This window comes from Diadema antillarum, unplaced genomic scaffold (genome assembly GCF_040938485.1).
Source record: "Diadema antillarum isolate AM-2024a unplaced genomic scaffold, OU_Dant_1.0 seq00000881_RagTag, whole genome shotgun sequence".
In the NCBI taxonomy this organism is placed as follows: Eukaryota; Metazoa; Echinodermata; class Echinoidea; order Diadematoida; family Diadematidae; genus Diadema; species Diadema antillarum.
In genome coordinates this window covers 97,791-113,368 of record NW_027271745.1, presented here as the reverse complement: position 1 = coordinate 113,368, position 15,578 = coordinate 97,791, and the positions used below count along the sequence as shown (strand labels likewise).

The following is a 15,578-nucleotide window of genomic DNA, read 5'->3' as shown; positions in this document are numbered from 1 at the left end:
TACACCCGCCGGAGGGCCTTTTCGGGGGGTCCCTGGGGGCCAAACCCGCCCTCAGGGACCAGGCTGACGGGCATTTTTTTAATGAGGAGGGTGGCCCCAGCAACTCTCAGGGGTCAAACCTTATGGGCTTGATGGGGTAAATTGACCAGCAGCCAGCTCTCAGACTAAGTGCGATGGAGCGGAGTTTCCTTTCAAGAGTTCAACTCGGGTGACTGACGGATACGGGGTGACAATGCGAAGGAAGTTGGGCCCAAGAGGGGAACATGATAATGTAACCTCCACATTGCCGTCAACTTCAGGCAGGGAATTTCCAGTTAAGAAGCACATAGAACTCAAGGGTAAACTTGAAGGTGAACTGTCCTATTATAGAACAACTCTCTTTGTGGCAATTCTAACTCGGTATATTTCCCACCACTTCTATCTTGGTACCTTGGCAATGATTCATAGTGGGATTTTTTTTTTTTTTTTTTTGGGGGGGGGGGGAGGGGGGGGGGGGGCGAGAAAACACTTTGGATTCAACATTCCCTAACGACAAGAGCCTCAAAAAGACAGCGCATATAGTTTTCTCAACCTCATATAATGACATTTCGTTATATGCCCGTCGATCCATAGAATCATATAAAGCTAATAATGATTATTTCCAAGGATAGATTCTGAAAGAAAGTATTTCAACAGCTGTGCAGGGCAATGTTCTCGTAACACAACAAGCCAACAAGGTCAAATGAAGGTGCAGTTCTACTCCAAGTGCAGGTGACCTTGGGTATAGGGAATCATAGAAACAAAATGGTACAAGTTTCATCAGAACTGGAAGCAGAATTTTTTTTAAAAAGTTCCGTAATAATACAGTTTCACATACTTCCACAAAACAGTGATATACCACATAATCATGAAAATGGAGGATATCACTTCAACTAAATTCTCTTTCCTTTTAACATGAACTTATGAATATACGTGGTATGTTCGCATCAAAGTACTGCGATACATCTATATTACAAGATAAACATATACTTTCATGTGTGTGTGCGTGTGTGTGTGTGTGTGTGTGTGTGTGTGTGTGCACAACTCGACGGAAGAGTTGTGAGGTGATGTCATCACTCCGTCATCTAGTTTTAGTTTTGTGGTTCCGACTTTGTGCTCTGAAAACAAGTGAAATGTGAAAATCCTATCACTTTCTTTTTCTTTTCTCGGTCTGATTTCGATGAACTTCTCTAGCAGGTCCCTTTGTTTGATTTAACCTGTTACGATAAATTTAGCCCCTGCACATGACTTTAAAGAGTTTCGTTGCACAAGTCATCATAGAGTCATGTGTAGCTCCTTGCAAGCGCTGCGTCATACGTGGTGAAACTTTGCCTTCCCTGCCTAAGCTTTGGGACAGAGATGGAGATGGAAAGAGAAAGAGAGAGAGAGAGAAGGAGGGGGAGGGGAGGGAGATTTATAGTTAACCTTCTATGTGCCACGTTTATTTCCTGTCCATAGGTTTGTGTGTGAAATTTATGCACCCGCCGTTGATTTGGCACAGAAAGGGTTAAAAGAGCAGAAAGGAGAAAAAAACCCGAAATAAAGAGTGCGAGCACGTGCAAGCGATGACTCCCAAACCGTGGTGACTGTATGAAATAGAATCGTGACAGATTGATTAGAACAATTTGCGTCATATTGAAAGAAAATATCGTCCATCCATCCACAACCTTTCGATGTTTTTGAATAATCTTGTTGTATTTCATTTTTCAAACTTACATGAGTTGTGTGGTCGTGACATCAAACTTGAAAGATAAGTACGTAGGCCTACATATAGATCTAAGAGTGGGCAATGGACAGCCAAAAATAAATAGCAGAAAAAGAAAGAAATAGCAGCATTGCTCACGTATAATGAAGTTCCAACCGGCTTCATACTTCCCCTTCGTGTTCTTGTGTGTCTCACAATATTCCTTCATTCATCCGCAGCTAACCTAACATTTGCATGAAATGGTTCAAATTTACAGCGCGCAGCCGGGCTCCCTAAAATACAATGAAATGCAATAAAGCGAAAATTTTGAATGACATTGCTATGCTGAGAAAAAATAAAACGCTTTGATACCCCCATTCCACAGAGATTTTTCTCATCGGTCACTCGTCAGAAGCAAAGTTTGTTGCTTCCGGCCACAAACCGAAGTGCATCAGATCGCAGTCTGACGAATTCGACTTGTTTTGGTCGACTATCAGGTCAGTGTCAGACACGTCGCGTTCGATGCTCATCGGACGATCTTGCCTCATCGGACCATCGCCCGACATGTCTGACACTGACATGATAGTCGACCAACACAAGACGGATTCGTCAGACTGCGATCCGATACACTTTGGTTGGTGGCCGGAAGCAAATACTTTTGCTTCCGACGATTGACCGATGAGAAAATAACTCTCTATGGAATGGGGGTATGATAAACAAACCAATCATATAGCAGGACTATGAGTTATCGTGAAAACATTGTCAATTACTTGGTCATGCCTCCAATGCGGAATTTCCCTTTAAACAGTCTTAGTGGTGATGGTAGGCCGGTACCCGAGTAAAATATAGTGATACTGAAGATAAGTTAACGGCAATTCCCAGCGAATTAGCCATTGTTTGCTGGTTTCGACCTTCTCCACCTGTGTTGATAGTTTCTCGGATGTACCCATTGTTTCTTTTTTCTCGTTCCCTTTCACTTCCGTATATATCACGAGGCCCGCTATACACGGCGAACAGACGAATGAAAGGATCGACATAATCCCACTATAAAGCATCTTACAATTATAATTGTCTCCCTGTTACACACACACGCAGACACACACACACACACACACACACATTCACATTCACAAACATACACAGACTCTTTCTCTCTCTCTCTCGATCTCTCTCTATTAATTTGTGTTTTGCCAAACAGGAGTAAACAAACCCGATGACCATTTTAAAATACACATCAAATCCATACACCATGAGTATAATTACAACAATGAACCCAATAAACCACCAGTCAATCTGCATTGTTGAATGCGGGCCTCACATGCAATCCCATCTCAAGTTGGTCGATATAATATAAAATAACAGCAGATAAGTAATAGTATGATTTGAAACAAATTAAAAGCAACTTTAATAAAATACTTCCAAATGGTTTGGCAGTCAAAGAAAACTCGCAGTTTAGATATACTTTGTTTCATTGCCGCATTGAACGTGCGCAATCATTATCTATGTTTTTCTTTTAATTCAGATCGGCTAAACTCTCCCACGATTCTCGCAAGTCGGTGGTATAACTTAAAAAAAAATAATGAATTGGTTTTCTTCTAAAAAGCAATATAGTCTCTGCAGTTATCATAAGACAGTTGAGGCGTTGAAACGGTTACAGATCGTTATTCCGAAGGCTCTTTAGTCCGAAGATTCGTTATTCCGAAGGTTCGCTATTCCGAATTTCATTTTCAGATTAAAGAATCTCCGGAATACCGAACCTTCGGAATAACGCCACAAAATGTTCGGATTAACGAACCCTTTTTCATTTTCGGATTAACGAACCTCTAGGCATAGGGAATTTGTGTGTTTCGGATTAACGAACCTTCGGAATAGCGAACCTTCGGAATAACGAACAGCATCCGTTGAAACTTTATGAAGACAGAGACTCCAACTCTTCCGCTTTCCGCGGGAGATCTCCCGCTTTAAGGCCATTCTCCCCGCCCAACTTTATTTTTGTTATCCATACATTGCATGTTCAAGATTAAAGAGGAAATCCAGTCCAAATATAGGTTAGTCTGATAAAAAAAGAGTAAAATTCTACGAGACCAACGGTAAAAATTTGACTGAAATTTGACGTAAAATAAAGAAGTTAGGAAATGTTGATGTGTTTCTAATTTCTGCAAAACAGTTCTAGTACAGTGGGTATGAATATACACATGAGTGGGCTAACCATGTCATACCCTCACATTTTTCCATTGATCGTGTACAACCCCCCCCCCCCCCGAAATTTAATGTTTCTGTAATTGCAGTCTGAAACATGACGTTATTCCTGATTGAATAAATTCAGAATAGTGATCAGTTATATAGATATATGAGGATTAGATGAGCCCGGGGCATAATTGCGTTTAAATGAAAAACTGGAAATTTTAAAATTTTTATGTACAGATTGTGTTTATATGTGGTAAGTATTATCATTTATTATTAAGTTGTGAGGGAATGATATGCTCGCTTTGCATTTGAATATTTATATTGACTGTTCACGAACTGTTTCCCCCCAAAATACCGAAACTTTAAAATGTCATAACTTCCTTATTTTTCATCTGATTTCGACCAATTTATATCGCTGAACTCAAAATATTTTACTCTTTCTTATCACACTAACTTATATTTGGACTGGATTTCCTCTTTAAGGGGGAAATAGCACAAGCATGACAAGAGAGCATTGTAAAAGCCTTGGGACAAATAGGACGTCAGACTTCGGGATATTGATGTGCGCTATGACGGGCACAGTAACATTGTGAATACGCATAAAAAAAAATGCAGTATTTCATTTGTGTGATTCAATCCGCTATCTTGACCAAGATAACAGTATTAAGATAAAAAGATTAAATAGATAGAAAAATATCCACTCAACGTTGTATGCAATATCTCAACCATGAATAGCGTGGGAACTACAAACTTCGTGACATATACGGTATAGCGGCATTACGGAATAAATTATGAGTTCTGTAGGCACCCATACTTATATACTAGCAATATGCAGCAAAGTATGACAGTGCCTTCTATACCCCTCCACAATACACATGCAGTTGCAGAAAACGGCACGTAAAATCAGAGAGTTGTTTTTGACAAAATTGCCATATTTGACCCCTATGAAGGTAGCATAAAAATACGCAGTAGTCATGATTGATGCGATTATATATATATATATATATATATATATATATATATATATATATAAAGGAAGCAAAAGGATACAACCAGTGCATTGTATAACACAGTAAATTCAGAAGCCGAAGGTTGGGGGTAAATTACTCTGTGAGAAACACAGCACACACCAGACTCCATCCCAATGCGTTCGCTTTGGTATAGTGCATGGTCGTGCAATGTTCGTGTTTTGGCATGGATTTCCAAGTTTGAGCATTCAAATAAGTGCGATGGGCTCTAAAAAGCACTTAAAAGCACTTACAGTTTCGTTCTTAAGCAAGTGATTTTCACAATGATTGAGCATTCAGTTTCGTAATGGACGTATATATACTTATAGATAAGCAAGAGTGATTACGTCCAGCTTGTCACTGAATGTGAATTACTTTTTATCTTACATTTCATAATCATGATCAGCATTTGTTTATTTGAACATCCAGATTATTTTCTTTTGCTTAACATGTTAATACAAAAACAAAAACAAAAACCTTCAAAATGAACGTATATTGAATTGCCGAATAAATAATAATAATAATAAATAATAATAATAATAATAATAACTCATTTCGTCATGTCATCTCAGGGCTGTCTTTATCTCTAATTTACACCTTCATCTTCATTAAGATAATCATATTGCGTTTGCAATCCTCATTTGACATCTTTATCTTAATTATGATCATCAGGTAGTTTTCTGACCTTCATCGTATATACTTATTTGCATCATCATGAGCGATCAACATGTAGATATTTTCAACACTTAATTTAAAACGCAGTATGAAAGTACTGTACTTTTTAATGGACATTGTACAGGTTTAATTCGAATACTCCTTACTTTCATGAACTTGTTTGCCCATATCCGAACTCGAATACCGTACTCGGAAAGAGCTATAGCGACAGGTGGAGACGAAGTTGAATAACCATTCTCGAATATGTATGCGCATTTAATTAATTTGAATGCGCCCTTATGCGAAGTCTGTTGCAAAATATCAGTCAATTTGAACGAAGAAAAACGATTTTTGAATGACCGCATTTTGATGCCTGAGCAAAATTGACGAAAATGAATGCCTCTTATATGAAATTGAATGACAAAACTATGAAATTGGCCGGGAAAACAATGGAAAACGTATGATTTCAGGGAGCCCTCTCTTTGCCTTGGCATATTAACCGACAGGAGTGAAAGTTCTGGAAATGTGGGGAAAGTAAGCTTGATTAAGGGTACACTCAATTGTAAAATGATACAGTAGAATTCCACGTGCAATCTTTTAGCGCTAAAATCTCAATCTGAGAAGACTTGTTGGCAAAGTGATGAGCAGACCAAGAAAAGAAAAAAAAAAAGAATTCAAAATCTAAAACGAAACAAACTGATGTATCCAAATAGTTGACTAGACTTGAAACAGGGTTGAATCTGTCGTGTATCTGATAGAAATTTTACCCGCCAAAATTTCGCAACACCCATCTCTATGAAGAGTTCCCTTTATTTGTTTTAGCTGAACGAGTGTGAGAACCTTCGGCGACATCGGAAACACGAATGCACAATTTACCAACCCCATCCTCTCTTTGTAACAAACTTCCCTTTTTTCCCTTTTTTTTTGGGGGGGGGGGCGTTGTAAAAAAAAAAAAATGTTTACACGAATGTGATCCGCGGTATTCCCCGGGAAAACAAAAACGAGAACGTCACAATGCTCTTACTGGGTTTTTTCCCTCTTTCCCACGGAGGGAAAGACAATGAGAGATAAGGAAAATGTCCTCGTAATATTCAGTATATCTATCAGCTTATTCGGTATCATTCGGCGTGTCATTAGGGGAATTTCCAACGTGTTATACCGCGTTCCCCACGTCACCATAGTAACATATTGCAGAGTCTGAGAGGTTACAGGGGTGAAAAATTAACATACGACGCATTATTATGTACCCTCTTTCCATTATTACAGGTATTCGTCCTCTCTGAGAGGTATATGTACAGTGTAGTCTCCTTTCTGCTGTGGATGCGTGTATAGCCTTGTGTCTTTGCAATTATTTCATGTGGAGGCTAGATATAGGTTTTATGTATAATTTTCAAAAAATGAAATCTGACGAAGGAGTGTGGACTGGTCAATGAAAACGTGGTGAACCAGTGATATCGTCTCATTTCATTGCATATTCACTCTTTTTTAACTGCATTTAACTGATTGTAATTAATATCAACGTTTCTTGAAAACAAGTAGAAACAATCGATAAAGAATTTCATTGCTAATTCTGATCCTATGTCCCATTTCAACTTCTATCGTTCTGTTTGTTTCTAATGTAGTCCTCTAACCAGACAACTTTATCATGGAGTAGAATATTATATCTTCAAACGTATACGCGTTAGGTCTGTGACCATGGAGTATGAACGACTTAAAGGGTCATTCCAGACGATTTTCATAATTTCACATCATGTAGTTCATAAATCGACAGTTCCATGAATAGATTTGTGGAATTTATTGTGGTCCTTGAGCAGAGAAACCAATACTCTGAAAAAATCTTTAACAAATTACACTGAACAGTGTTGATGACATAGAGCCTCACATATTTCAGAAATTATCAATGTGATTCCATTACAATACTGTGTAAAATGTATGCATGCCTTCTTCTTTTGTTCTGCTTCCTTGAGCCCCAGCTCAAGCATTCTTACGCTGAGGCTGCATGTCATCATCCTTGTTCATTTGCAATTTGTTGTAAATTTTGAAAACATTCTTATTCCTCATCCCAGTCACTATAAATTCTGAAACTCTGTACTCAGCATAACTCATTTATAGTTGTTCAAATGTAAAAGTCTGAAAATCATCTGGAGGTCTCCTTTGACAACCCTACTGATGGAGTTCTTGTCCATTGAAGATGGAAGACATTATGATTGGATTAACCAGGAAACCTCCATTGAAACATCATTTTTCTATTTCCACCCAAGGAGGTGAGAGGGTCCCTGTTCCACCTGACACATCCACACCCGCATAATGCAGAAAGGCTTAAATCACTCTCTCTTCTACTACCCCCATCTCCATCCAACGACCCGTTCCTCTCCCTCATTTAAAGAAAAAGGGAATCGATAAATTATTTCATGGCGTATAAAGTGACAATGCAGTGAACGTCGATCCATCATCATTTGCAAACAATAATTCACCGATGCTCTCCCACACTTCTCCTTACTGTTTTAGATCAGACAAGCGCATCGTTTCATTCATTCCCTCCAAAGCTCCAACGCGGTGCAAGATGCATACAATGTGCATACCTTTCAAAATCAATGTGAACGCACACACATCTAAAAAAAAAAATCAATATTAGGTCAAGGAAAGGTCATCTTGCATGCGCTTCACGAGGACTTCGCATCTGTTATACTGAGCAACTGAGTAAATGAAGAAGTGAGTCTGATACGTTGTATCCAGTCCGTGAGCGGCTTTAATGGGGATATAAGAAAGTGAGGATAAAGCCGACGCTACGCAGCATCTGGGTTATGCAGCATGTGGAGTATGATACATACACAGCACAATCATTTCTTTGGGTACGCACGAAGACCCCGACGTTGTGAAAACAGCATAAATAATTATGATATTCTGCGCTCAGCACAATCACTCCTAGTCCTACATCTCTCAGTCCTTCAAAATAATGTTGTAATAATTATCAAATGGAGCATTTAATATATCAGCTGGTTATCTTTGACAAACAAAACGAGATGCTATCACTAGTTATACTGCCAAAATTTAAAGCAAAAATGTTTACGCTAACTCATTTATCAGTTGGATCAACACAATCATGGCACTGCACATGAATAGAAACCACAGCTATTCATAATTACCTGGGTAAACCTCCGGCAATACTCGGTCACACGCGGCCCCTGGTTTGCGGTTGATGAAGCGTCTGGCGAATGCATACCTGTGCCTGTCCTTCAGCCCTTTTATGTGGCTGTCATCGAGTTCAGCGCCCAATCCTGAGAAGCAAAGCACTTCGCATGGATTTGTGTAAACTTTCACTTCCTGTGATGTGCGATACAACATTGCGCAATGTCCCTCGATGACTGCACCTCGGGAGCCAATAATGCTAACTAGTGCGCATGCGCTTCTCGGGGAAACCCCACAAACCTTTGCACCCTTGGGTAAACTGAGAGGGCGTGGTGTGCCCTCTTCCGATTTTTTTTTTTTTTTTTTTTTTTTTTTTTTTTTTTTTTTAACGGTTAGGCCTCCACAGCCAAGGTTCTTCAATCCGAAAACCACATAGTAGATATTCTGAAGGTTCGTCAGTACGCACCTTCTTTTCATTTTCGGATTATCGAATGTATGGAATAACGGCTAGGGTACAGATCGTGGTGAAGCGTAGACCTCCGGATGATTTTCAGACTTACATTTGAACAGCCATAAATTAGTTACACTGCATACCGAGTTTAAACATTTATAGCAATTGGGATGAGGAATAAGAATGTTTTCAAAATCTATTACAAATTGCAATGAACAAGGATGATGACACGGCAGCCTCACCATAAGAATGAATGCGTTGGGGTTCAAAGGAAGCAGAACAAAAGAAGAAGGCATACATAGATTCTACACAGGTGACATTTCTAAGCAAGCGGTACTGTAATGGAATTACACTGCTACATTTCTGAAATATGTGAGTCTCTTATATCATCAACAGTGTTCAGTGTAATTTGTTTAAGATTGTCAGAGTATTGGTTTCTCTGCTCAAGGACCACAATAAATTCCACAAATCTATAAAACGATACATGGAATTGTCGATTTATGTATTACATGATGTGAAATTACGAAAATTGTCTGGAATGCCCCTTTAGAGTGAAAACATAGTTGTTATTCATTATGCCTGCACAATTGTCATCTTTGCTCTTTTTTTTTTTTTTTTTTTTTTTGCTCTGTTTGGGAACGACGAAAATGTGATATGATTACCTTATAAAGTTTGATGAAAGTATATACAATATCAGAGTATTTTCCCGATCGTGGTTGCTACGTAATGTTTTATAATCGATTATCGATAATCGGCAAAACAGCAACAGCAGTATCCATCGATCTAGAGTGAATGGCATGAAGCTTGTCGAAAAATAATCCAGTCAAGAGTTCTATGACAGTTACTCCTGTGACAGATGCTCCCAGGAAATATCTGCACACTAAGCCAAGCATAAAACCTAGCTACGGACATAACCCTACCCTAAACCTAATCCTCAGATCAAACTAAACCTAAAACCCCATCACAACCCTAAAGACTGCAGCAATTGTCTCAGGAGCAAAACCGTCATTACCCTCCATCTCAAAAATGCGTGTGAGAAGTTCACATTATATTGTATTGTCAAGACGCCCATTAAAAAAAAAGAAGAAGATAGTCCTGATCATTTGTGTCGCAAATTCATTCTTTAGTATTATGCGGCCGAAACAAATACAGACACTCTAAAATCAAAGGAAAGAATGTTAGGTCGCCACATTGGGAGCAATTTGAAGAGGAATTCACCCGCATAGACCACGTTTCTTTAGTTTTTTTTTTCTTAATGAATCGATTTTCAATTCTTTCCTGTAAATTCCCTTGTTTATTTTCATTTTTAAACGTTTTAAACATCGTCTGTTCGACAAACTATTAGGCAGAGGGTTCATCCGTTCTCTTTAAAGGTGTGAAACCAGCAGCGATGACCTGTAAATTATCTCCAGTGGAGACGTGTGCTTTATTCAAAATAATAAACAACAAGAAATAAAGGATAAAGTTGTGGAAAAAAAAAAACTTCGGTTGGGTCTCAGTTGTGTAAACCAAATCAATTCACACTTAAATGCATAACTGAAATCCCAAGATGAATGTTTTTTCTTCTCCTTTTTTTCAGTCCAGCTCTGAATCCCCTTTCCCCCACAAAAACATAAATATACTACAGACAAGCGCATACAGATACGAATCAAAATGTTAGTAAGTTTTGCAATCTATACAAAAATCAAACTTGTCCCTCGCAGAAGAGGAGAAAAGACGATTATCATTTCCATCCACGAGACCTGAAATTCTCAAATAAATAAGTCTCTTCACTCGAATATCTTGCTGTTACCTCGCATTCCTCCTCTTGTTTCTATGATATATACACACACAAACACACACACACACACACACACACACAGGCACGTGTTACATGGTTGTAGTATTATCTATATATCATAATCTTTAGAATCCCTTTGTTGGATAAAAAATACCATACAAGTATTTGTATCAAACAGTCATGACGTGCAAGGATAGCACGTGTTAGACGTCAGTCAGTTTGCTGTGTATCAATTACCATTGTTTTAGCATGCACTTTGGCAAATAGCCTTCTAACTGTTTGAACTGAGGAAGTCATGATGATGATTATTGTCACGAATATGAAACTAAAGTACAAGCAAAACCTAATAAAACAGAATCAGAAAAGGGGAAAAACACTCCATCTCCAATTAGATGTATAGTCTGCCCTTTGTTTTCCGTCTTTCTAAGACTCATTATGCCATTTTCATGCAATCGTAAATTACTGCAATAATTATGACTCTTTCCTTCCTTTCCCCTTTTTGTGTCTCTTTCGTTTTTCTCTCGTCTTTTCTCTCCTTCTCCCTATCTCTCCCTCTCTATCTCCTCCACTCTCTATACCAATTTCTCTCTTTCTTTCTATCTTTCTATCTCAATTGAATCGCAGAATGCATTCAAATGACTGATAGGCTTGAAACTAAAAGCAAGTCCAGATGAAAGCACGTATGGGTAGATTTGATTTTTTTATCGAAATCTCGCGACTGTCAGTTGATGTATCAATTTATGGGGTTTGGGGGGGTTTTTTTTTCTGTTCACAAGGCAAAAATCTGAGGCATCCCCAACACACACCCAAATGAACAACAACGTAGCATGCACAAGTGTTACACTAATGACAATAGTGATAATGATGACGATGATGGTAATGATAATAATAATGATAATAATGATAATAATAATAATAATAATAATAATAATAATAATAATAATAGTAATGATAATGATAATGATAATAATAGTAATAATATTGTCATTATTATCATTATTATTATTATTGTTATTATTATAATTATCATCATTGTTGTTATCATTATTGTCATTATCATTAACAAAATGACAACAGCAATGAAAATCATCAGTCATTTCTCTATGTTTTTACCTGCAAGTTGTATAGGATTCAGAAATATATATAAAAGCACTAAAATAATTATTACTATAGATTAAGGAAGTCATGAAGTTTCGTACATTGTGTCTAAAGGAGCAACTAAAATTCTACTCGCATTCTACATTTATGAAAATATGTGCTTCTTGAGAGCAATTTTGAATAATGCAATTGAAGATGTTTTCCTTATTTCTGCAGATAATGAGTTCCAGAGAACAGGGGCAGGTGCTGGGGAGGCTTTATTGCCACAATGTTTGTGATTTAACGGATTGCACAGAGGAGCGCATGCTACATGCCGGGGTATATTGATAAATAAAGTTCTGTGAAGAAGACACATCCATGCAGGGTACAGTGATACAGGAAGTCGGTGAAAATTGAAGGTCGAATTTTCTTCAGAAGATACAGTACATGACATACATTTATTTTCGCAATTATACGTGAAGCATTGAACATAGATTACTTTACACAGATTAACGCGCATAATTATCTTACATAAACCATTGGTTGTGTGGTATTGACTATAGAAGCATAAAGGGTGACTAACAGGTCAGAACAGCCAACGACTTATTAGGTTCATTTTCACATCTTTACCATAGCACGTGAGTGCATCTAAATGATGTATTGTATTCTCTATTGAAGACAAATAAAGGATATAGAACATGTATATTAGATTATTTGCATGATAGCATAATGAGTGCACACTGCTCCATAGCAGTGACATGCATTGGATGCAAACAAAAATGGGACGAAATGCCTAAAATCTCTCTTGTTTTCTTTTTTATTCTCTCATTAAATTTTGTTCTTTTTTCTGTGTTTTGTTAGAGAGACAAATGATGCACATTACTGGACAGAATTCTCTCAATGTCCTTTTTCAAAGCGCCACTCGATTTCTCCGCACCGCCATCTGCGCTGACCAATGACGTCTTCCCTTGGACGATGGCGGGAAAGTTCGACGAGATGGAAGCAGCGCTGCCCATATCGTCTGACTGCGCAACCGAGCTGTCCGGGTTGCTGCGCGGGGAATGCGCAGAATTTCCCGGATCCACGTCGCGTTTGGAGAGGTCATCGTTGTTGCCATCAGGCCTGCTATTTGCTTCGATGAATCGTTTCCGGGTCAGCTGTCGCCTCAGACTGGGAAGGCGAGATGACTGGGTGGATCTTTTTGCTGTATGCCAACAAAATAATGAACAAGAGGGAAGAAAAAGTAATAAAGGACGTATAACATGTTGGTTGTCATTGGTTGTCATTGAAAAGAAAATGTATTAGAGCATTGGTTGGGCTCTACAGAAGAACCAAGAGGTAAGCAACAATGCATTCTTTTTACATCTCGAGAGCTAGGAAACCACAGAAAGTTGATAAATTCATTAGGGTAATTTTCCCTAAATATACGTGTGGATTTAATGTATAACGGAGCAATAACTATTGATAGAACACATCAGTGAGGTTTGGGGAAATCAGAAAATTCGTCCAGTCGTTACGATTATCAACTTTGTTCTATTGTTTTTTGTTTCACTTTTAAGTTTCGGTGCGATGAGAAGAATACGACAGTGCATGACATCTCTGCAAAATGACAATACAACAAAATATAATAGAGAATTCAACATATTTTTTTTTCAGTGCTTACGTCCTTAGACAAGGTGATGTTATCCCTTATAGACCCATGTGTATAAATGGGTACCTGGCAACGCTATGGTATAATAATGGCAGGGCCCTCTGGTAGAACAATGTCAACATTGAAGAGGCTACTACGGACAAAGAACACCATTTTTTTTTTTTTTGATTGTAGTATTATCATTATTATTGCGTACGAAGACATTATACTTACAAGAAGCAGAGTTGGATCTTGTAGAGTCAAGACGACTCGAGTTGCTGCCATCCTTCGCCTTGATGTTGGCCAGAACCATCCTCTGGAGCGCCTCGTCCGACAGCTTCACTCCCCCCTGGGGTACGCAACATTCCATCTGGCAGTCAGTGTGCTCCGGTGAGGAGGGGTGCTCCGGTAAAGAGTTTGGCTGCCGGGTAACCCCACGTCGAAAGGTGTCCGTCAGTTGACCGGAAAAGAGACGGAAGATCTCGGGTAGATCGTTGTACTCCTTGATCTGATCTTGACCCGGTGCTGAGGGGCTGTTGCTGACTGGCTGCGATGACTGGTCGCAATGTTCCTGACGGGCCGACGAGAGGACTTCCGGGCGGCCCTCGCCTGTCGTCGGAAAGCCGCGAAAAACCCTCCGGAAAACCTCCGGGGATGAGTCACAGGACGAAGAGGAGCCGGAAGTCTGGCTGCTGTAGCTGGAGCTGCAGGTAGACTTGACATCACTGAATTCGCTCCCTTCACCGCCATCGAGATCAACGTTCCTCCTGTCAACTGACCCGACGCTGAAGATATCGTCGGAATCGCTGTCACTCCCGCAGTAGGCGTACAGGCGAGCGGGTCTTCGGCCCGATTGTGATTTTCTGTTTGACTGTTTGATTTGCGGCAAGAAGTTGGTCCTGATCTGCCCCTGTCTCGTGGTAGCTTCGGCCCAGTCTAGCGCGCTCCGATGATTTTTGTCGCGTACTGTGACTGATGCTTTGCCTTGATTCAAGAGGATACTCGCACACACATCGTTCCCAAGCCGAATGGCCTGCATGAGTGGCGTTATACCATCCTTGTTTGGCACATCGATGCTAAGTCCGTATTTCTGCAGATATTCGACGAGGAGTTTCACCATGGCAGCGCTACCGGACGTCGCAGCGTGAAAGAGCGGCGTGCAGTCGTTCATGTCGGTGTCGTTGAGATCCAGCTCTCCGTCGCCGTGCTTCATGAGCTGCTCGAACACGTCGTCGAGTCCGCGCAGGCACGCCCAGGCCAGAGAGCTCCGCCCGACGTAGTCCTGATGGGAGACCAGTGCTCCGCGGCGGAGCAAGAGCCGCACTATCTTATGCCGATGCCGAGAGTTCTCGATGAACATCGCGCGAATCAACGGAGTTTGTCCGCATGCATCCGTGTGGTGCACACCGATGCCGGACTCCAGGAGAAGCCGGACCTGCCGGGGCCTTCCAGATGACACGGCACGCAGCAACGCGTAGTGGCCGTCCATGTTATATTCAAACATTTTCGCCAAAACAGAGAACAGAACGACCTTTGACGCAAGAGGCTGAAGTTTAACAAGACAAGAAATTAGATTTAGTCTGAAAAATCCAGTGGCCGTCCTTCCCTATATAACCCCGAGAGACGAACTTGACCTACAATCCGTCAGTGTCAAAGACAAGAACTCCAACTGCCAGTTACTCACATAGAATAAAAGACGACAGGTCTTCTTTTCACCGGTCAAACAATGAACACCAAAGAAGCAAGTGTTACTGACACTTGAGCTGAGAACTGAGGAAGACAAATACTTGAATGGAGTCATTAACACCCTTGTAAAGTAGAACCTTTGTCAATACGCGAGAAGTGACAGGTAATTTGTCACACTTGCGTGAATACGTACCACTGGCATTGCCGTTAATGACTGACTGGCTTATCTTCAGGTGAATTGCCACTGCCAACTTAATTCCCATTCAGATTGATCG

At 39.9% G+C, this 15,578-nt stretch overlaps 1 protein-coding gene across 1 annotated transcript; it reads right to left on the bottom strand.

Annotated features, from left to right (window-relative positions):
- Positions 1-12,844: 12,844 nt before the first annotated feature.
- On the bottom strand, positions 12,845-15,121 carry LOC139740772 (uncharacterized). The gene is made up of 2 exons (XM_071651346.1): positions 13,852-15,121; positions 12,845-13,191 (listed from the first exon to the last, which is right to left on the bottom strand). Exons 1-2 carry the CDS (start codon positions 15,119-15,121, stop codon positions 12,845-12,847), a joined length of 1,617 nt encoding a protein of 538 aa, XP_071507447.1.
- Positions 15,122-15,578: the final 457 nt, after the last annotated feature.